General features: G+C 40.6%; 1 protein-coding gene across 2 annotated transcripts in view; it reads left to right on the forward strand.

The window, feature by feature from the left end:
• Positions 1–300: 300 nt before the first annotated feature.
• The window catches only part of pcdh7a (protocadherin 7a), a 35,874-nt gene continuing 12,997 nt past the window's right edge, over positions 301–23,177 (forward strand). Inside the window, exons 1-3 of one of the 2 annotated variants that reach the window (XM_082165745.1) lie at positions 301–711; positions 849–3,768; positions 4,569–5,285. In XM_082165745.1, coding sequence (XP_082021871.1) covers positions 1,207–3,768; positions 4,569–5,285 — 3,279 coding nt within the window. In that variant the 5' untranslated portion in view covers positions 301–711; positions 849–1,206. Of the gene's footprint in view, positions 3,769–4,568; positions 5,286–23,177 lie in introns of both variants that reach the window. The other variant, XR_014204855.1, reaches the window with a different exon arrangement.

Here is a 23,177-nt window from a genome sequence, read left to right on the forward strand (position 1 = left end):
CAACAAGTACTGCTTTTGTTGTGTTGATGCACATTTAACAAATTAAACGGGCACAGATGCTTAATTTTAAATGTCCGTTCACATTTAGGACAGTGCTGTGAAAACTATTTGATTTAATTAGTTGTTCTGTTTTGAGAAAATTAAGTGCTTCACTCGACTTGTCTAGTTATATCAGTGTATTTTTCGCTTCTGAGGTATTTTGTTTTGTGGTCGTATGCAAACACACCCCCTGTATTTGCGCGTTTAGACTGGTTAAAAGGAAAGCGCGAGCTCCTTCGAGACACTCTCGGTCTTCCGTTTCATCTGAACGGTCGAGTTACGTAGCGAGGGAAGTGTTGCAGTGAACGGAGGGAAGAGAGAGGGAGAGGTTGAGAGAGAGTGAGGGAGAGACTGCAGCATCATTTGAGGGACGTTCACATGCAGTGCAGTAGAACGTGCAGGTGAGGGGAGGAGGAGAATGCGGGACTTTTTCCCTCAAACACTTCACACACATCCACCACGGACTCCGGAGGAATTACTAAAGGCTTTTGTTGCTACTTCTCTATCCTGCTCTCCATCTTTCCATAAGTGGCTAATTTACGTGCTCTGAGAAGTCGAACTGAAAAGCTTTTCTCTTTGTCAAGTTCACCGTAAAGGAATCTATAAGAGCTTGGCACGCGCGCGTAAGACTGCGGGAAAAGATTTCCAATTTTCCTCCCACTGTATTTTAAGGTAAGATAATATATAATTTCAGGGAAAGACTTTAAAAGGCACTTTGGCTTCTTCCCAGCCAGTAACGAAAGCTCTGGGATGCGAATGTGAGAGCTGAATTCACAGACAGATCTCTTTTGTGTTCTACTGCATTGCAGTTTAAAACAGTGAAAGCGCGAGAGGAACCCGCGCTCCGCAGCATCTCAATGAGCCGGACAAAGTCATTTAAACTGCTCAAATTTTACTCTCGCTTACTCCTAAAAGACACAAAGGAACATTCTTGTCCGTAAAAGAGCTGTAAAGACTTATCGCCAATGCCGATGTCTTCACAAAGTGGATGTGTTATTGTATCGTGTTGAAAACGTGACTGGGGAACTAAAAGACTGTCGGAGAAAATAAGATTTTGCCAAAGGAAGCGTTTATAGAAATTATTCGGTGGCGAGTCTGTCTTGGACCGGAGGAAACTGCAGATAGAGAGTGAAAGAGAGAGAGAGAAAGAGAGAGAGAGAGAGAGTCATGGGGAGCAGGAGCGTTGGCGCAGTGCACTCGGCGCGCTGCTACCTCGTGCTTATCCTGCAGCTGCTGACTCAGCTCCCGAGCGCCAATTCAGTGCTGCGCTACCGCGTGGCGGAAGAGGGGCCGGCCGATGTGCACATTGGGAACGTGGCTTCAGACCTGGGGCTGTCCACCTCTGGGATTGGGACTGGTGATGTCACTTTTGCTTTGGAATCTGGCTCTGAATACTTCAAAATTGACAACGTCACTGGAGAGCTTACTACAGGCACCAGGAGGATTGACAGAGAGAAGCTGCCGCAGTGTCAGATGATATTTGACGAGAATGAGTGCTTTTTGAACTTTGAGGTGTCAGTCATAGGTCCCCTGCAGAGTTGGGTGGATCTGTTTGATGGCCGTATTGTAGTCACAGACATCAATGACAACACCCCCTCTTTCCCTTCACCAGTACTCACACTATCTGTTGAGGAGAATCGCCCAATCGGCACTCTCTATCTCCTTCCTACAGCCACAGATCGTGATTTTGGTCGCAACGGCATTGATCGCTATGAACTTATCCAGGACAGTAGAGATGGGGGGTCATCTTTGCGCCGACCTGCGAATGGCCCAACAAATGGGAACGGTGGTGACCGTAGGAGAGGGTCAGAAACAGGGTCAGGGCCTGCCAGCAGGAGCAGCGTGTTTGAACTGCAAGTTGCCGACACACCTGAAGGACAGAAACAGCCTCAGCTAATTGTGAAAGGGCCTCTGGACCGTGAAGCGCGGGATTCTTATGAACTCGTGCTACGCGTTCGTGATGGCGGCAACCCGTCCCGCTCCTCTCAAGCTCTGTTACGCGTGTCCATCACAGACGTCAACGACAACAGTCCACGCTTTGAGAGAGCAGTGTATGAAGCGGAAATGGCAGAAAACGCCCCACCTGGCACACCTGTCCTGCAGGTGCGTGCCACAGATCGTGACGTCGGCGTGAACGGGCAAGTTGAGTATGTGTTTGGAGCAGCGACGGAATCAGTGCGGCGCCTCCTGAGGTTGGATGAGGCATCAGGTTGGCTGAGTGTTCTACATCGAATAGACCGTGAGGAAGTTTCACAGCTACGTTTCACCATCACAGCCCGTGACCGTGGCCAACCACCCCGCACTGACCGCACTACAGTCGTTCTCAATGTGAGGGATGAAAATGACAATGTACCCATTGTCGAAATTAGAAAAATTGGACGAATTCTCGTTCGGGATGGCGCTGCAATGGTTCCAGAGAACGTGTTGGTGGACACACCAGTGGCGTTAGTGCAGGTGTCGGACCGTGACCAGGGAGAGAATGGAGCGGTTACCTGCACTGTGGTTGGGGATGTTCCATTCACATTGAAACCGGCTGGTGAGACAGCTCTAGCACCTCCACCAGCCACGGATGATGCCTTTGAACGAAACAAAAAGAAATATTTTCTCCACACGTCAGCACTTTTGGATTATGAAGCTACTCGTGAGTATAGTGTCACTATCGTGGCGGTGGACTCCGGTAGCCCAAGTCTCTCTAGTAATAGTTCCCTTCTGGTGCGAGTGGTGGACATAAATGACCACGCTCCCACTTTTGCCCAAAGCTTAGTGGAAGTGCATTTTGCAGAGAATAATGCCCCAGGAGAAAGAGTGGTCACTGTTGTGGCGGCTGATGCAGACAGTGGCAAGAATGCAGAAATTGCCTACTCACTGGATCCATCTGTTAATGGAGCTTTTTACATTGATGCTGATAATGGTGATATTCGTGCCACTGGGACACTAGATAGAGAGCAGAGGGAACGCTATGAGTTTCGTGTGATAGCTCGAGATAAGGGCACCCCGTCTTTGCAGGGTTCTGCTACCGTCATAGTCCAAGTCACAGACAGAAACGACAATGCCCCCAAATTTGTCCAGGAAGTCTTCACATTCTATGTCAAAGAGAACCTGCTCACCAATAGCCCTGTCGGCATGGTGACTGTTACCGATGCAGATGAAGGCGAGAATGCAGAGTTGAGTCTTTTTGTTGAGCACGATGAAGAGGAGGGTGGAGAGGAGGGGAAGCAAGAAGTTTTCTCCATTGAAAATAACACTGGAACCATTTTCTCCTCTGCATCCTTTGACCGCGAACGACGTAGCGCATACTCATTCCGCGTGCGTGCTGTTGATGGCGGAGAACCGCCACGGTCTGCCACCGCCACGGTCTCCCTGTTTGTCACTGATGAAAATGACAACGCGCCATCCATCACATCACCCGCTAATGATTCATACACCCTCCTGCCACCCGCTAGCGGGGCCCGGACTGTAGTCCGCACAGTCACAGCCTCTGATGGTGATACAGGGTCTAATGCCGATGTCCGCTATGCTCTGATAGGCGGAAACCCTTTTCGTCTGTTTGAGATTGGCTCTAGTAGTGGGGTCATAACCTTGGCAGAGCCCCTGGAGAGAAGACACAGGGGTCTGCACCGCTTGGTGGTCCGGGTCAATGACAGTGGCATGCCTTCCCTTTGTGCCACAGCACTGGTGCATGTCTTCATCAATGAGAGCTTGGCCAATGCTACGCTGGTGGATGCACAGGTGAGACACATCAGTGCAGCATGCTGTTCAAATAAACTCAAACAAAGTGTAATTCAATATAGAGAAACAATAACTGTTTGTGCTGTTGAACAAAGAGCCAGTGTAGAACAGAACCAAATAAGAATAATTAAAGTTTTAGATTTAAATTTAAGAAATGGGGGGTTCAGATTTAAATTGAAATTAATAATTTTATTTCACATGAGAGGATGGAGCAGAGAAGTGAACTGCAGTCAGGAACTTACTGATAACTTTGCACAACTAGGAAATCCTAGCACGAAATAGCACATAAAAAAAAAAATATATATTGCTATTTATAAATATTCATGCATCAAATTGCTGTTGACCCACATTGGATATTGGATAGAAGGAAACACACAAATACAAAGATGAAAGTTACACAAACACGCTCTCACACACACACACACACACACACACACACACACACACACACACACACACACACACTCACACTCACACTCACACACACACACACACACACACACACACAGTCACTCTTGCCTGCGCAGAATAACTATGATTGAATATCCAAGCCTTGACATGATAATTGAGAAGTCTGGGCCTTGCAGTGGGGATGAATGTGTATGTGTGCGTGTATGGTTCAGCAGACATAGATGTAAAATGAGGATGCAGTTATCAAAGGGCAGACACACCATTTATGACTTTCCATTTTTGCTCTCTCTCTCTCTCTCTCTCTCTCTCTCTCTCTCTCTCTCTCTCTCTCTCTCTCTCTCTCTCTCTCTCTCTCCCTTCCTCTGTATGTCTGTCTCTCTTTCACTCAGGTGGCCCGCAGCCTTGCAATCCCCCTCTATATGGATATTGCAGGTGACCCAGACAGCGAGAGAGCTCTGGGTAAACAACGCCTGAGCGTTGCTATTGGTGTCCTGGCTGGTGCTGCCGCCGTTATTCTGGTGATCCTTCTGGTTGTGACAGCACGACAGTGTGGGGTGCAGGGTAAGAACGGCTATGAGGCTGGCAAGAAAGAGCCAGAAGAGGACTTTTTCAGTCCACAGCCTCCCCCTCTACAAGCCCAGGCCTCCCAAAATGAACGTGGGCGCAAACCACGCAGAGACAAGCGTAATAATGGTACTGCCAAATCTGAGCGTTCTTTATACAGTGGAATTATGACGGTGAATGGCTGCAGACGTGGGGGAGGTGATGAAGAAGAGGATGACGAAGAGGCAAGCAGTGCCAGTGAGAGGATTGCGGCCCGTTATTGTGCAGCTGCTAATGGAGACCCCAGCAGTCCAAGGCTAAGCGCGAGACGTCACCAGTCAAGCCCAGATCTGGCCCGCCACTACAAGTCCAGCTCACCTTTGCCTGCAGTGCATCTTCAACCCAACTCACCACCCGTGGAAGGCAAGAAGCACCAGGCTGTGCAGGAACTGCCCCCCACCAACACCTTCACTGGCAACGGCACCAGTAATGCAGACGCCATGTCACTCAGCTCAGACCAGTGCTCCGATTATGGCTGCCAAACTGTCAAGTACAGCAAACAGGTAAGAACATAAAGATATATGACTCAGTTTCACCACTGCACCTTTAACAAGTACAAAAAATGTTACAAGGCTTGTCAGGACAAAAGCCTCAAGCTTGAACTAGATTTGGATCCCCAAACTAACCTGAATTCAGCGAGTCCTGTGGGATATTCCCATATTATTTTCTTTGAGTAAATTGATATGAGATTTTCCAAGAAATAAGCTGGTGTATATGAAAGCCATTTTCCACCTCAATAAAAAAATTAATTAAATTGTGAGATAATGTTTAAAATAAAAAAAATTAAGTCAAGCTGTGATATATAGTCACACTGTGAGACAAAAATTGCAACTGTGAGCAATAAAGCCACATTGTTAGATATAAAGTTGCAATTGTTACATATAACGCCACTTTGTGAGATATAAAGTCACATTTGAGATCGAAAGTCACAATTGGGACATTGAAATTATGAGAAATAAAATATCATAATTTTGTGATGTATTGTCAAAATTACATTTTACAGGCGGGAACAGGCTTCCCTGGATGGATAACACAAGATTCTGTCCATTTAGCTACAATATTTTGCCCATATCTAGTCAATGACCCTGGGGTTCATTTGTATTTCTGAGGCAAATTCTGGGCCTTTTAACGAAATCATATCCCATCAAATACAAAAGAAAAAGAAAAACTATGACAAGCACAAATGTAACAACTTCTGCAATCATCCTGTACTGTTGTTGCGTTACTGCGCGTGGAGTGGTTAAGGTTATACGGTGCTAACTGCCTGCTCTCCTTTCCAGGAGTAGCTACTGAAAATAGACTGTCGAAGAGAGGATAAATGTAACCCATTTTCTCTCACACCACCATAGATCTCTTTCCTCTTGCTCAGTCTCTCTCTTTCTCTCCTTCTGTCTTGCTTTCTATCCTTCTCTCCATCATACTCTCTTTATTTTTCTGTCTTTGACATTCTTTCCCCTCCTTTACATGGTCTTTAATTTTTCTGACACTTTTGGAAGTGTTAAATATAGAGTGAAATATACAGTGTGTCTACCTGCTTTGAGCGGAAACTGGCCAGTGTGTTTGACAGGATGAGCGTGAAGCGCTTGAGGGAGAAACCATGCAGGCTTGCGGAGTTGTCTTTTTTTTACTTAATCTGTCATCTTTACAGTTGTATCCAGGTCAGATTTTTAATGCAGCATATCCAAACTGCTAGCTTAGCACTTAACGAGAAGCATTAAAAAAAGATTACCTGTGCACCCTTTGACAGGTGCTTTGGACAAGCCCGAACCAAAGGGTGGCCTCGTACTATAGAGAGACATGGTTAAATTGAACACTGGGATCGCATTACATTTTCTGACAGGTGTTGGGAGCTTAAACCAAATCCGCGGAGGTCTACATGCAAGATATTGAGTCCTAAATGACATGTAATTTTTGGTCTTTTTAGCATGACTGACAGTCGGATTGTAAATCTCTTTACCCAGAGCCTAAAAAACAGCTGATGCAGTCGTTAGGGAAATGTGCGCCTCACAAGACCTAATCAATCTATCCATGCTGTGGTGATCCTGACCGCAGTGGGTGGGTTAATCCAATACCGAGTCAATCCTCTTAATCTGCTGACTTTTATTTCCTCTGAAAATGCTTAATAGAGAATTCGGTTGTGTATTTATGTGCTTCTGCATGTGCATTCATACTCGTCCAAGAGTATGGTGTGTGTGAGAGAGCGTTAATGCTTACTGGTGAGTTTGTTGGACTCTTTCTGACGGTTTAATCAATTATTGATCACACTGTAATTAACTCCTCTACCGTGGAGCTTTGTGACCTAGCCTAACTTGAGCCCGGTGCAGACGGTGAGTGTATGCGTGCACTTGGCTGTTGCTTCCATGATGGGACAGTATAGCGTGATAGGAAGCCAATACCCTACCGCTGTCTGAATTTGCAAATAGGCCTGTGTGCGGACACATGCATAAACGGCACTCTCGGAAATTGAACGCCAATGAAAATGGTAATCTTGTTGACCTATATCTGTCTCACTCTCTCTATTGCACGTCTCTCCCATCTTCTATAAATGCACAACTCAGCATTTTCCTAAGTGAAACTCCGAACTCCCTCTTTGCTGATGGGCACTTTTTCTATAGCCCCTCCCCTTTACGCCCACTCACGCCAACACCTATCGACCGGCTGCATCCTGTCCCCAGGTCGGCCCACATTACTATCATTTTAATAGACACAGTGGCAATCAATGTACTAGGCTTGTTAATGTTGCTAGCACCGACGCACACCCGAAGACGTGCCACTCGGGTGTGCAGGGTTAACGGTCAGACAGGTGGGCAGTAGGTGAGTCTGTGTAACTCAACACACACACTTGGGATCAGGCAACAGGTCAGATGGATAGCCGATACACTTGACACTCACACTTGCATGCTCACGAGGGGCCATGCATATGCTAGTGAGGGCCGACTCCAGAGATAGATATTATAAATTAATGGAGGAGACCAGTGATGGAGGGTCCAGGAGACAGTGGGAGACACATGGGGAGAGAGAAAGCGAGAGAGAGGGAGAGAGAGAAATGAAGGGAGATTGCTAATGCTAACCTCACTTTTGCAGGGCTGTATTGATTTTCATTGGGAAAGCATTATGAAAGCTTTTACATGGACGTGCACTGCAATGGTTATAAAAGATTGAGAATGATGGTGGAAGTATGTGTGTGTGTTCGACCTAGCAATGTTATTGGGGGAAAATTGATGAGAAATGTCAAGAAGTCTTCTAAATCTGAAGAGGGAAAAAAAAATCAAATTTTGGGGAGATCCTTAAAAGGAAAAATGGTTAATTAAGTCACTAAATTATGTTTTGATTCACCTCTAAAAATGGCAGTTTCTTTTAGGGACAGATTTGGGTTTAGAATGGAGCGATTAGAATTAGTAATATTAATTCCAGACCAATATAAGGCAATTAGAAGTCCCTATTTAGATACATGAACATTTTCAATTCTCTCTGTTTCTGCTTTGTTTTCTGATTGTCTCTCTGATCATATTTAATGTCAAGCGCTCGATTAAAAGTCATTTAGTGTAAATGCAAGTACACTTGCAGTAAATAACCTCAGTACTGTGTACTTCCCATAAAATTGTGCTGGACATCTGTGAAACGCAAGGCTATAAAAATGACAGAGGATGCTTTTTAGTGGCCAAGTGTAACGTACTGAAAAATGAGAGGTTAATAATTTATAGATGACACATTAGGTTAGTAACACTGATGGCCATGACCAGATGGGAGGTGTTCTCATGTGACCACCACATATCTTTACAACAACAACCATTAGTGCAAGGTTAACTCATTGTTTATCCATATATTCCTTCAGTGAAACTGAATGATAATTGAGAATAGAGAAGATGTGTAAATAGTGTTTACATGTATACCTGACATTTAATCTCATATGTTATATTTCCAAGGGGTCCAAAATATGGAGAAGCTTTCTGATTTATTGAAAAGTTATTCATGCAGAGACCTTAAAGTCAGCATGAATTGCTGTTCGCTCGCAAACCCATTTTATTTCCATAATGTGACATATTTCCAATTGAAACAAGATTTTCAGCTTGTAGAAGAGAATCAATTGGGTGTTAAAAAGGGAGTTTTTTTTTGTCAGACTGAATTCAAATTTGCTACAATAATTCACAAATAGCTATTTGACTATTGATTAACATTAGCCTAGCCTGCTTAGTGATGTCAGCGTTAAATGAAAATTAATTTCAGTTCTTTTGAATAACATGCAATGAAGAATCATTCAATATAAGCAACCACAAATGTGCATTTGGAAAGTACTTGGGGTCATTTGAGACTTAATGTTGATTTTTGGCAATTTTTAATACTAAATAAAGCCTCAAGGACACTTACCATCAGCTTACCTCCTGCATTCATGCTGTTTTTCTTTTCAGACTTAAATTATTCTAAAGAGTGAAAGAAAATAGTAAATTTCATTCAAGTAGGTCATATGGATATAAATGCTGGGAAAACACAATTTTATTAAAATATCTTTTTTTCATATCTCCGACACAAAGGCTTTGTTTGCCACATCGTAAAAAATCTGAAATGAGCCAGAGAGTCAAGGCTGTCAGAGCTTTGTCATGCACAGTCCTTTTCGCCCGACTGTTTCAACCTCAGAATGAGACACGACAGGAATTCAGGGTATTCCTTACCCATATACTCCCAGACAAGCAGCAACAGAACGAAGAAAACACACACACACACACACACACACACACACACACACACACACACACACACACACACACACACACACACACACACACACACACACACACATTAAGCTGAGATGCAAAGGTATGCATGGAGATGAAAAGTTCCCATCCTCTTGCATCAGTTTCTAGCACAAGATCTAGGCCATGACTCTTTGCTGTTTCTTCTTCTGTGTCCAGACTGGGAACAGAATTTAGTTTGTGTTTTAGTTAGTTTTTGTCTTTGACAAAACTGCAGCCACTTCATTGTCTTTGCAAAAGTAAGTTGTAATATGATGTTTATGTTGTGGATTTAGCTGACTAATCTCATATACTGTACATATAGGATGCATTTGAGTAAACAAAGTGGTTCAGTTAACCGGTATTCACTTCTTCCAGCTCAAGTAGGTCAATCCCCAATGTACTATGATTGGATTATTAAAATCAATAATTTCTATATTTGCCTTCTTACAAAAACATTGCTAGTGCATTGTTATTATCCTGCAGTGTTTCTTTTTTTCTCCGATCATATTTCATCAACAGTTTTAAATAAAATAATTTAATCACCTTGCCCTCGTTAATGAAAAAAAAAAAGAAAAAGAAAAAAGACGTTGTCAACAAGCATTTTTGTCAGTTATTTTGTTGACTAGATGAATACTGAATGGGAATCCTTTGTAAAGAGATGCTAATGGAATGTTGGAATCAAAATTATTCTTTATCATCTTTCAATGATGCACCATACTTTAGTTCTGCAGCCAAAATATCATCTGGCCAAATGTTTAATGGCTATTATTAGAGATATTCCTGTGCTGGCAGCCCCTTAAAGGCATCAATTCCACACAAAATCACACACACACACACTTAAACAATTAAATACACACACCCTGAGCAGGCTATTAAACAAACAACCCCACACAATAACACACCTCTTTGTTAGCCCTGTGTATTGTGTCTTTAGCACACTGCTGGCATTGAGTGGGAAAGCTCAAGCATTTAGAGTCCCAGTGTCATTTCCTATTCAGCTCTTACTGAATTGCATTCATATTTGAGCCGGCATTAACTCGGCTCTCCGATTCCCTTGTTCCCAGTACTGAAGGTTGTTGTGGGGTGATCCTTTTGTTGTGGTCTGACTGTAGCTCTGTGGTTCTACGGTTACAGTTCAGGGTTACCCCAGTGTCATGAACCAGCCTGAGTATTCATCTTTTATTCAAACACCCCAGGCTGCTTCTGTCACTGCCTGTCAGAGAAAGAGAGATGCATAGTTAAACCCCTGAGTAATTGAAAGAAAAAAAAAAGAGTTAAGTTAATAAATATATAATAGGTAGCCTAATAAATAAATAAAATAGAAAGATCAGCTATTTTTGCAGACTGAGATATTATAAGAAGTATTACTGTATACAAATAAATACAATATCATAAATAGCCTATTAGAGCTGCATGATTCCAGATAAATAGTTTTTTGTGCTTATAATAGAGATCAGGATTCTCTCAAGATTCTTCAAGAAAAAGTCAGTGATTTACAAAACTTGAACATTAGGCTACTAAATAAAATATACAGTATATTTCGAGGTTCTGACAAAATTTTCTTTACTCTGTCCATTTAGAAAATGCAATAAATAGTAGGAAGCATGTGAGTCAAAATATGTCTAAATTAATGGAAGTACATATCCAATTAACAGTTTACATGGGGTACATAGCTTACACACTTTTAGCTGTCCCTACTTAAAAGGAAACACTGGCAAAGATGAATGAAACATTACAGATGTGTCGGTTTTAAGTTTTTACCTACAAGTATTTATTAATTTATTATTTTGAATAAATACATTTTTAAACAAATTGGTTGAATGTCAACTCAAGTCACTAATAAAGGTATTTACTTTTTCATTGCTTAATCAATTAGTGGCTTTGAATGAATCAGTCGAAAAAAATACGTTGTGTCCCAATTTACCTACTTATACTATGCCCTAAAAGTATGAGTGTGTTTTTTGAGTGTGTAGTGGAAGAGTAGGCAAGCTTTGGGACATAGGCTACTATTTCATCATACAGTAATTGCGTCTTTAAGGGACCAATCTGTCACTTAGTTTTGTGCATCCTGTCACAGTTTAAAGGCCCACTGAAGTACCTTGAAACACACAGCATTATGTGTTGCCATAATTTCCACTGAAAAAGGAAGACAGGACGGGATATATCGAGCAGCTCCTCCCCTTTTTTTAATAGCCAATAGTGTTTTATTTATATTACAGCAGGGCCAGAGCAGTTGAGCTCGGTAAAGCCGCAGTTTCCTCCTAATCTCCTCCATATCGTTTTAAAATATTGCATTCTGTGTAGAATTAAAATGGGTCCGATATGTTTTCTGGTATGCGCCGACTTGCGCATATGATCCGCTCTGTGCTATCGTGTCTCTGGACCGGAGCTGCAGCAGTTCGCATGACACTAACATGAAACCAGACTTCCTTTGCCCCAGTGGAAAGCATATATGTACTCTGTCTGAATCATTCCCTATCCCCATAGTGCACTATGTGCCATTCACCATGTAGAAAACAGCAAATGTGTGAACAAGTGACCAATTTTAGCCGCAGCTTCAGCGTCTATTTATAATGCAGGGGGCGGGACACTTCAAATTCTAGAGAGCGTTTGATTGGACAGAAAATCTGATAAGAAGCTGAAGTTGGGTTTGCCAACTGCCATTAAAAGAAAAAGAAGAAGTTTAAATGTGTGTGCAGGAGAACTGTTATAGCGTGTACTTTTGTAATGAATAACTCAAAATAATTTATTTACTGTTTTTATCTGCCATCAGATTATCCAAGATGTCGTTGCCAAAACTCGTTGCTATGGGTTGCTTCTTGTTTCGGACTTAACCGTTATTCTGACACCTCGAGCTTCATGCTTTCTAACTTTATCTGTGCTTTCTAATTCACAATTTATTTTCTTTTTGTTGTAATTTTTTAATATATAAAAATATATGTATATAAATACAACGGTAATTGTTATATTGGAATTACTCCATAGTGATCGTATTTATAAAAGTTCACAATGTTGTTGGAGATAAAGTATAATGTGGATAACATTGAATACATTTTTTTTTTTCATCAGGTTAGATACTGATTCTTAATCACTCAAACCCCTTACTGTCGGTCTCGCATTATGTTTGTAGTTTTTAACACTTTTTATTTGTGTTTGTTGTAATCGAATCCTCGTTCAAAGCGCGATGAGTTGTGGGCAATATTAGCTGTTAGATTGTGCATGGATCTGCACTAGACCATTCGGGTATCTTTAGAATACTAATTTCAGCATATTTTTAATACTATTCATCAGGATGGATATTATGCAAATTGTGACTCAGCAAATCTTTCGTTTTTTTTTCATGAATGTATCACCGTATTTGAACGAATCGGTTGAATGAATGATTCAATGAATCACTAAATAAAACTAAAGTCGTTTGCAGTTTTGGTGGTGCTTAACAATTTATTCATTTGAAAAGTCTTCATTTCATACAGCTATTAGCTTTGTCAAATTAGGTTTAAACATTAAATAACTTTATTAAATAAATATATCTATGTTAAAACTTACAAATTAATTTAATTTATTGTAAGTACATATATTTATAATTTTCATAAAGATTTGTAGGCCTATGTCTCTGAAATTGTCTTTAGTGAAGCTGTCCTTACTTTGTCTAAATTATCTGTTTGCTTGAACCGCACATTACATTCAAACACTAATGAGATCACGTTGAAATTCCATATGCACAATGTATCAGTTTGGATAACAAAGAATAAAGGGCACAGTCTTTAATTAGCGTTTTAGTCTGTTTGGACTTGCACACTTAATTATAAGTCTGTAATTAGGGATTTTACCTTGGCTCAACTTTTTCTTGCTGAAAGAAAGCTCAGAAAGGAAAGTAGATAAAAACGGAGAGAAGAGGTTTTCTGTCCTCCTTTCATCACATTGTTAGGCCTGCGAACCTGATCATTATATTGACTCGCTAATTCCTGACTACCCATATATCCATGAACATGACCACCCAAGAGTTTGTTCATGTATGTATAGTTGTACGTCAATCAAATCAAATAAGTTTGTATTTTTAATTGCTCACTTTTACCGCATTGTACACAATCCATGTGTGAACAGCATGATGATGTGTGAAAGAATAGTGGCTGAATACAGCATTACCGAGAGTCATGGGTTTGTGAACTACAGTCTTAGAAAGGTTCAGATATACTACTGTGACATTATTCTGCTTCAAACCACAGGCTTTACTCTTTATTTATTTGTTTGTTTAACTATTTGTATATTTTACCATTTAAGGCACACTATAGGAACACTATAGATTTAATCTTTTGCTCCTTTTGCTCCTGTTGCAAAAGCGCTTTTCATGTAGAAGAAAAACTACTTGTCGTTCTCCTTGGATACACCATTATACAGTCGTCCACCCCCCTCCGTCTCACAATGAGTGTGTGGGCAAGTTAGGGCCTGTGGGCCTGTTCCTCTGTGTGTGCGCGTGTGTGTGTGTGTTAGTGTTTATGTGTGTGTGATCCCTTACACCTGCCTGTACACGTCGACCGGAAGCCCTCAGAGATAAGGCCTGATGCTTTCCCTACACTGCCCAAGTGTAACAGTGTTCAGAACAACACCCACCACGCTTCAAAGAATGCTAAAAATGCTTGAAAGTAAAGCAACCGAGGCAACACACTTTCTAACCCTGGATCTAAATCCGACACCCTCCCCAATCTGGATCACACTCACACACACACACACACACACACACACACACACACACTCTTTCGGTCTGCTTTTTGATGCGCACACATACAGCAACACCCATAAACACCCATGTGCACAACCCGCACACACTCACACGTGGCACCGGCCCCGGGGGAAACAACAGCCGCCTGGGCGAAAATAAAACTCTTCACTCGGTTAGAATTAAATCAAAGCGATGCAAATCAAATGGCCAATTAAAGCCACAAACACGTTTCCTGGGAGATGAAATGCTGACGCCTAATTGGTCGGATAAAAGGGGCAATACATCTAAGAAGACAGACCTGAGAAGGACGTTTTGGAAACGCAGCAATGAGAAGAGAGGGAGACGTGTGTGTGTGTGTGTGCGTGCGCGCGTTTGTGTTGGGAGATTCGCTGAACATAAGTTAGACTGTCAACTATGTGGGCCGTAAGTGCCTCGTTCTCTTTGTAATTTAGAGCGAGCACTTTGCTAAGCGAAAAGCATAGCGTGAGGTGGAAAGTCTTTTTTTGAAGTTCAACAACACAGTAGTTCTTCAGGCTTCTCACAACAGAGGAGGGATTTTAAAGGCGTTTGTGCTGGAAAAACAGCTATGAAGAAAGAACGTGTCTGATGTCTATGCACACACACAAACACGTTCAAGCTGGGGCTGAGTCTTCAGTCGCACGACACGGTCAGATAACTCCCGCTGAGATGTCACAGTTGCAGTGTGTGTTTGGTGTGGGTGATGACGAGTGAAACAGCTTGTGAGGAGAGGCAAATTCACAGTATTTCACAGAAAGTGGAAATGTCTGATGAATTGATATGATTAAATAACCAAACAAGGAAATGTCAAAGTAAATTTTGAAATTTACAATTGTTTTGGTTCAGAATTTCAACTAATGGTTGTCAACTTCAACTTCAACTTCAAACCTCAGCTGTTTTACTTGGTCAACCTTGTGAAACAGAAGTTTACTTTTTATACTGAATATGCACTTGTAGTGTACTTCAAATCTTAAAAGTATATTTTTCAAAAACGACTTGCAGATTATATTAATGAAATTAAAAACAACTTAAAGAGAGTACACTTTTATGTATCTTAACACACTTTTAAAGTGCACCTTGCAATAATGTCTTCAAATTAAACGTTTTACTTTAAAGAACATTTCAAATCATTATGTTTTATAATTTTTCGTCATGCTTTAAAGAAGTACACTTATTTTGAAGTGTTGACTAACGTACTAAAGCACATGCAAAGTACTTAATTGATTATAATTGTGGCTGTAGTTTGTTATTCGATACTACTTTTATGTACTAAATTGCAACTTCATCTTTACAAATGTGTAATTAAAATTTTTACTATTTTACTATTTTCAATAGAAGTGACTTCAAAGTATATTTTAGTTTACCTTAAATGATGATTGTCAGTGCATTATCACACTTTAATTATATTTCAAAGACAATAGAAGTAATTATGAAATCTTAGTCCTATGGGTCAAAAAGCATTCTAACGTTCAGTTAATTGCTTTTAATTTGAATTTAAATTATAATGCATTTTCATTTAATGGCAATTAACATGCAATTAAGTATCTAAAAATGACTTTTAGTTTCCTAATCCCTATTTTGTTCTCTCCTTTTTTCTTTTTTTTATGTTGGGTTTTCATGTTTTATGCGGACTTTCCATAGACATAATGGTTTTTATACTGTAAAAACTGTATATTCTGTCCCCTTACACTAACCCTACCCCTAAACCTATTTATCACAGAAAAGCATCTGCATTTTTACATTAAAAAACATCACTTAGTATGAATTATAAGCTGTTTCCATCATGGTGACCAAAAAATGTCCCCACAAGGACAAGGATTTCAGATATTGCCATCTTTGTGGGGACATTTCGTCCCCATTATGTGGGCTACAATTGTTTATTGCTTCTAAATGGATAGATTTTTTTTTCCCTTTCCTGTGTCGGGTATTTCCAGAGGCAGCACTAAAAACTGTCTTTTCTATTCTAAGCTTCTTAGGTTAGTGATACTAACCTTTTTAGCCTTATGTAGCATCAGATTCAGTCTCCATCAGGCCACTATCACTGACCTGATCTCCGTTTAAATCACCATTCCTTAAAATACAGTGGTTGTGGCAGTTTTGGTGTTTCATAAGAAAACATGGCAGCTTTCTCCCTCAGGAGTGCTGTGAGCCATCAGTTATATTCGGATCTGATAAAGCGTACAGTATGATATTCCACATAACATTTGTTTGAGCTGCAGGCTTGTGCTTTGACACATTGAGCTGTGGTTTTCGTGTGAGAAATGTGGGTTCGAATCTGACGTGAATTGATTCTATCCTCCATCATTTTAAGTTATCTGTCTACTTTCTCTCCCAGTAACATGGTGAAAAATATACAATAGACAGACAACTGTATATATTTACAATATATAACAGATACTTGAGACATAATAATCAAGTTCCAAACGGATGTTCAGGAGGAGCATGTTCATCTAATTCTGCTAATCATGCCACGAAGGATATATACACAGCTGCTTATCTCACTCCTTTGATAATTCTTCTGGCATCTCTCCACAACCCAGACTCCACCTTAATTTTTATAATTAAATACGTCCGGGAGGTGGGGGTGGGGGTGGACTCAAGCCCCTTCATTGTGGACAGCAAATCCTTCATCACACTCAAGGATATGATGAACATTTGAACTCATCAAATTGATGTTTACAACAACCTGGTCTTTAAAGAGAGGTGCCCATATTGGCAGGTGTCTTTATGATGGTTTATGCTGGTCGTTATAACTCTGGATTGGGTTTTATTAAATGTGCAGAGTGATTTAATGTTTGCATTTAAAGGTCTGAATATTTTATAGCCTAAAACAACAGATGGAGAGAGAAAAAAAAACAGTAGCAGAGGGAAAGGAGAGCTGAACACTGCTTTAAAACTGTAGCTTGTCAAGTTATGCTTTTGGAAAAGTAGTTAGCTACTCTATAATACCTTTTTTGAAATGTGTATTTTTTTATTATTTTTTTACAATGAACTTCAGCATTTGACAGATTTATTTACACTTAATTACATGAATAAAGCTAGAAAACAACATAATTTATATTAAAAACATAGTGACCAACAGTGACATTTAGCAAAATGTTATTTTAGTTTTACAAAATATTACTACAAATATTAAAAGGTAATTTTATATATGGCTAGAAAATGAAAAATTGTCACGCAGACATCTGCACATGGACACAAATGAATCCATTCCATAGAAAAAAAAAAAAAAAAACTTAATTTATATCAAAGACATTTAACAAAATATTGTTTGAGAAATTATTGCTATAAATTTTATGATTTAATATTGTGTATGACAAACGAAAATACTGCATTGACACAAATGTGAATCGTTTTATTGAACTGGTGCATATACAGAAATTGTTCAGTTTATAAAATAACGTAAAAAATCAGTCTCCCAAACTCTCCGTTTGAGACACAGAGAAAGAAGATACTTATCCAACATCTCAATTTGTTTAATGTTTTGTACATTAAACCACTACTTGTTGGAAAAAGTGACTTGTATCTGCAAGCAGTTTTGAAAACAGCAGAAATACTGTTAGTCTGAAAAAATGAATCTTAACTTTGCAGTGTAGCTACTTTTAGTTAGCTACTTCCTGACACTAGATGTTAATTATGCCTTGGTCACAGAAAGGGCCTATTCTCACAGTGGACGTCATGAGATGAACCTAGATGATGAAGGCTTCACAGAGATGAGCGATTGCGTCTGAGAGGAACTGAGAATGGGGGGCGGACTGAATGAGTGTAGTGTGTGGTGTTAATAACACCCCTCTGTGTCACACGCATACACACACTGAGGTTATTGTCACAGCAACCACAGCATGTCGTGAGACATTCGGTGTAAATTTATGTGTGTCACAGGGGTGTGTTCACTGTCTGGGCCACTGAGTAGGTGAGTGCGAATTTATAGTTTCGTGTTCAGAGACTGTCCAAATCGCATGATTTCGGATTTTGTCATCGTCACGTGTCATCTCAGTGACAGGTTTCTGACAGGAAATTGTGTGTGCGTTTGTTATATGGCAAAAGTGCATGTAGCATAACTGATTAAAAATGGCATATATAGCATGAGCTCATCTTCTTGTGAAAATAACTCACCCGGCACGGGACATACTTATACAGCTCATTATACACACATTGTAAGACATCCTTATTCACTTAATTGTGTATTTTTCTTTGTCTGTAACAGAACTGCATTGTTTGGTTGCTGGTCAGTATAAAATGGACAATAGGGGACGGTGTGTGTGCATGTGTGTGTGGGTGTATCTGTTCGTCACAAGTGGGTATTCATTAAAATTCAGTGTCTCACCATATATACCCAGACACACATGTGAAATTCACAACACACACACACATATGAAGGCAAAGCTGGAGCTGAAGCATCCTGTTTACTATGTAAAGCACAATGGAGACTTTTATGTGGAAGTCTGAGACGATGATGAGGGTAAAGCCATAAATATCACCTCCACATTCATACAGTGCTTGCTAACATCGGGACACCCTCATTAAGTAAGCCTTGTTTTCAGAGAAACAAACCAGGGAGACACAGAGACGTCTGTCAGACATGCACCTAATCATTATATTTTATTTAGTCAAAGCCCAATCACGTATGGATTAGTTTGCCCTCCCCTCAGGAGCTTAATCCGTCCCAAACGCTGTGTGGTTGGTTAAACAGCTTTGCTTCAGACGATGCTCTTTGGTTCCTCTAGGAATTATGTGCTTACACTTGTTTGACTTTGACTCAGCTGTGGCACTTTGACTGGAGTCAGGTGTCTGACTTCATTAAACTAATTATAATAATGAAAACTCACTGCAAGGTCAAGGAATATGATTATTATTATTTATCACTAATTAAAGCACTTGAAAGAAGTCTGCATTTATTTGATTAAATATAATAAAAACTGTCATATTTTGAAATATTTAAAATAGCTGTTTTCCATTTTTATATTTAAAATGTAATTTATTCATGTGATGTCAAAGCTGAATTTTAAGCATTATTACTCCAGTCTTCAGTGTTTGAAATCATTCCAATATGCTGATTTGGTCCTCAATATGTTTAATATTTTGTAGAAACCATGATTTGTTTTCAGGATTCTTTATTGAATAGAAAGTTAAAAAGAAATAGAAATCTTCTATAAATGTTTTTATTTTATTTTTTTTGTTTTTTTTTACCTTTGATCAATGTAATGCTTTCTTGCTGAATAAAAGTATTACTTTTTATTAAAAAAAAAATCTTACTGAACCAAACTTTTGTACTAGTGAAAAAAAACCTATACCAACATTTTAAATACATTTATTTCATTAAGTATACTATAAAGCATTGACATATTTACTGACATATCGCTTGATACTTACTGATCGAAATATTATAATATAGTATAAACTTTATGTGGATGACTTCTTTATTGCACTTTATCTTTATTTGGACCTCAGCTCTAATTATGGATAACTTAAGTGCATTAAGAACCAAACTAGTTGTTCCAATTTAGTATACCAAAAGTACAATTGCAGGGTATTTATATTAAGTACAAACATATGTAAAGGTATATTTAGCATTAAACTTCAAATAAACAACAACATTATACATACAGTATATTATTATTATTATTTAGATATTGGTCAACTTTTAAATGATTACAAATAATTTGTAAATCGCTGTCAGTGTGAATGCCCCTTATGAAAGACTAACGCCGCCTTCACACTGGCAGTTGAAATCAGCTCCGTAATACGCAATACGCGGACAGCGGACGTCGTACTACACCGTTGAAAAGCGTCGGAAGCTTCGGAAGCGAGTAGAACAAAAATGGCAGAGAGATTAGAACGGTTGATTTTGTCAGTGTCAGAATGTACAATATAATTGTATTAACTGCCCTAATAACGTAACATACGTTTCCTGTAGTTCTTGACCAGGTTTGCACACACTGCAGCAGGGATTTTGGCCCACTCCTCCATACAGACCTTCTCCAGATCCTTCAGGTTTCGGGGCTGTCGCTGGGCAATACAGACTTTCAGCTCCCTCCAAAGATTTTCTATTGGGTTCAGGTCTGGAGACTGGCTAGGCCACTCCAGGACCTTGAGATGCTTCTTACGGAGCCACTCCTTAGTTGCCCTGGCTGTGTGTTTCGGGTCGTTGTCATGCTGGAAGACCCAGCCACGACCCATCTTCAATGCTCTTACTGAGGGAAGGAGGTTGTTGGCCAAGATCTCGCGATACATGGCCCCATCCATCCATCCTCCCCTCGATACGGTGCAGTCGTCCTGTCCCCTTTGCAGAAAAGCATCCCCAAAGAATGATGTTTCCACCTCCATGCTTCACGGTTGGGATGGTGTTCTTAACTGCCCTAATAACGTTAGAAAATCATGAAAATAAAAAAATGACATGACAACTTATCGTTAGAAAATCATTATTTATTTTATTAAAAGTTAAGAATTCAGGTTTGTTTATCAGTACCATAGCAACGCTAACTTCCGCTGGAATTGTCGGATAGGAACCGTCCATAGCCTTTCGCAAGAGTTAAATTTTTTTGAACGCATCCGGATGACCAACTGACACGATTTTTTCCGCACCGCACTCGTTCGGACCCGGTTCGGACCCATTCGCATGCGGTCTGCGAATCTCCATAGGAAATGAATGACTTCCGGTCGTTTCGAAGCCGTATCGGAGCTGATTTCAACTGCCAGTGTGAAGGCGGCGTAGGTGAGTATGCCAATATTATGCTGACATCATGGCAGACAAAAGGATCCAAGATTTTGATTTCTGCTCATGTAATTTCTCAGTCCCTATCCTCTATTCTGCTCCTCATCATTTCTTGTCCAATCTGTCAAACAAAAAGTCAAAAATAAGATTTTAAAAGGTATAAAACTTATACGAATCAAAATATATAGCAGACCTACGGTGGGGAGAACAAGTATTTGATACACTGCCGATTTTGCAGGTTTTCCCACTTACGAAGCATGTAGAAGTCTGTAATTTTTATCATAGGTACTCTTCAACTGCGAGTGACGGAATCTAAAACAAAATCCAAAAAATCACATTGTATGATTTTTAAGTCATTAATTTGCATTTTATTGCATGACATAAGTATTTGATACATCAGAAAAGCAGAACGTAATATTTGGTACAGAAACCTTTGCAATTACAGAGATCATACGTTTCCTGTAGTTCTTGACCAGGTTTGCACACACTGCAGCAGGGATTTTGGCCCACTCCTCCATACAGACCTTCTCCAGATCCTTCAGGTTTCGGGGCTGTCGCTGGGCAATACAGACTTTCAGCTCCCTCCAAAGATTTTCTATTGGGTTCAGGTCTGGAGACTGGCTAGGCCACTCCAGGACCTTGAGATGCTTCTTACGGAGCCACTCCTTAGTTGCCCTGGCTGTGTGTTTCGGGTCGTTGTCATGCTGGAAGACCCAGCCACGACCCATCTTCAATGCTCTTACTGAGGGAAGGAGGTTGTTGGCCAAGATCTCGCGATACATGGCCCCATCCATCCTCCCCTCAATACGGTGCAGTCGTCCTGTCCCCTTTGCAGAAAAGCATCCCCAAAGAATGATGTTTCCACCTCCATGCTTCACGGTTGGGATGGTGTTCTTGGGGTTGTACTCATCCTTCTTCTTCCTCCAAACACGTCGAGTGGAGTTTAGACCAAAAAGCTCTATTTTTGTCTCATCAGACCACATGACCTTCTCCCATTCCTCCTCTGGATCATCCAGATGGTCATTGGCAAACTTCAGACGGGCCTGGACATGCGCTGGCTTGAGCAAGGGGGACCTTGCGTGCGCTGCAGGCAATTTTAATCCATGACGGCGTAGTGTGTTACTAATGGTTTTCTTTGAGACTGTGGTCCCAGCTCTCTTCAGGTCATTGACCAGGTCCTGCCGTGTAGTTCTGGGCTGATCCCTCACCTTCCTCATGATCATTGATGCCCCACGAGGTGAGATCTTGCATGGTGCCTCAGACCGAGGGAGATTGACCTTCATCTTGAACTTCTTCCATTTTATAATAATTGCGCCAACAGTTGTTGCCTTCTCACCAAGCTGCTTGCCTATTGTCCTGTAGTCCATCCAGCCTTGTGCAGGTCTACAATTTTATCCCTGATGTCCTTACACAGCTCTCTGGTCTTGGCCATTGTGGAGAGGTTGGAGTCTGTTTGATTGAGTGTGTGGACAGGTGTCTTTTATACAAGTAACGAGTTCAAACAGGTGCAGTTAATACAGGTAATGAGTGGAGAACAGGAGGGCTTCTTAAAGAAAAACGAACAGGTCTGTGAGAGCCGGAATTCTTACTGGTTGGTAGGTGATCAAATACTTAGGCCTATGTCATGCAATAAAATGCAAATTAATTATTTAATATCATACAATGTGATTTTCTGGATTTTTGTTTAGATTCCGTCTCTCACAGTTAAAAATTACAGACCTCTACATGCTTTGTAAGCAGGGCTGGACTGGCCATCGGGCATACCGGGCATTTGCCCGGTGGGCCGACGTGCTTTTTGGGCCGATACATCTCATACTCATACATCATTTTTATTTTTATTTTTTTTACGGCCCATAAAATTTGTACATCGGCGGCCCATTCGTTTTGTTTTGTTTTGCTTAATTGGCGCCGCTGGGTTTGTGGCGGTGTATATGCAGTGGTCAAAAAAGTCAGTGTTAGTTTTTTTTCTCTGACAGACCAGCCCATGAAACACGTAGATCAGCGGCCCATTGGTTCTTTTCTTGATTGACACTGGGCTGGCCCAATCACAACTTTAAACGAGTGAGCGAGCGTGCAGCAGTGTCAGATGGGTGGTGTTTATGATCATATAGTGGGCCAGTCTGGGCCAAAATGCCCGGGCCGATTTTTTGTCCCAGTCCAGCCCTGTTTGTAAGTAGGAAAACCTGCAAAATCGGCAGTGTATCAAATA

The sequence above is a fragment of the Leuciscus leuciscus genome (genome assembly GCF_965113295.1).
Source record: "Leuciscus leuciscus genome assembly, chromosome: 3".
In the NCBI taxonomy this organism is placed as follows: Eukaryota; Metazoa; Chordata; class Actinopteri; order Cypriniformes; family Leuciscidae; genus Leuciscus; species Leuciscus leuciscus.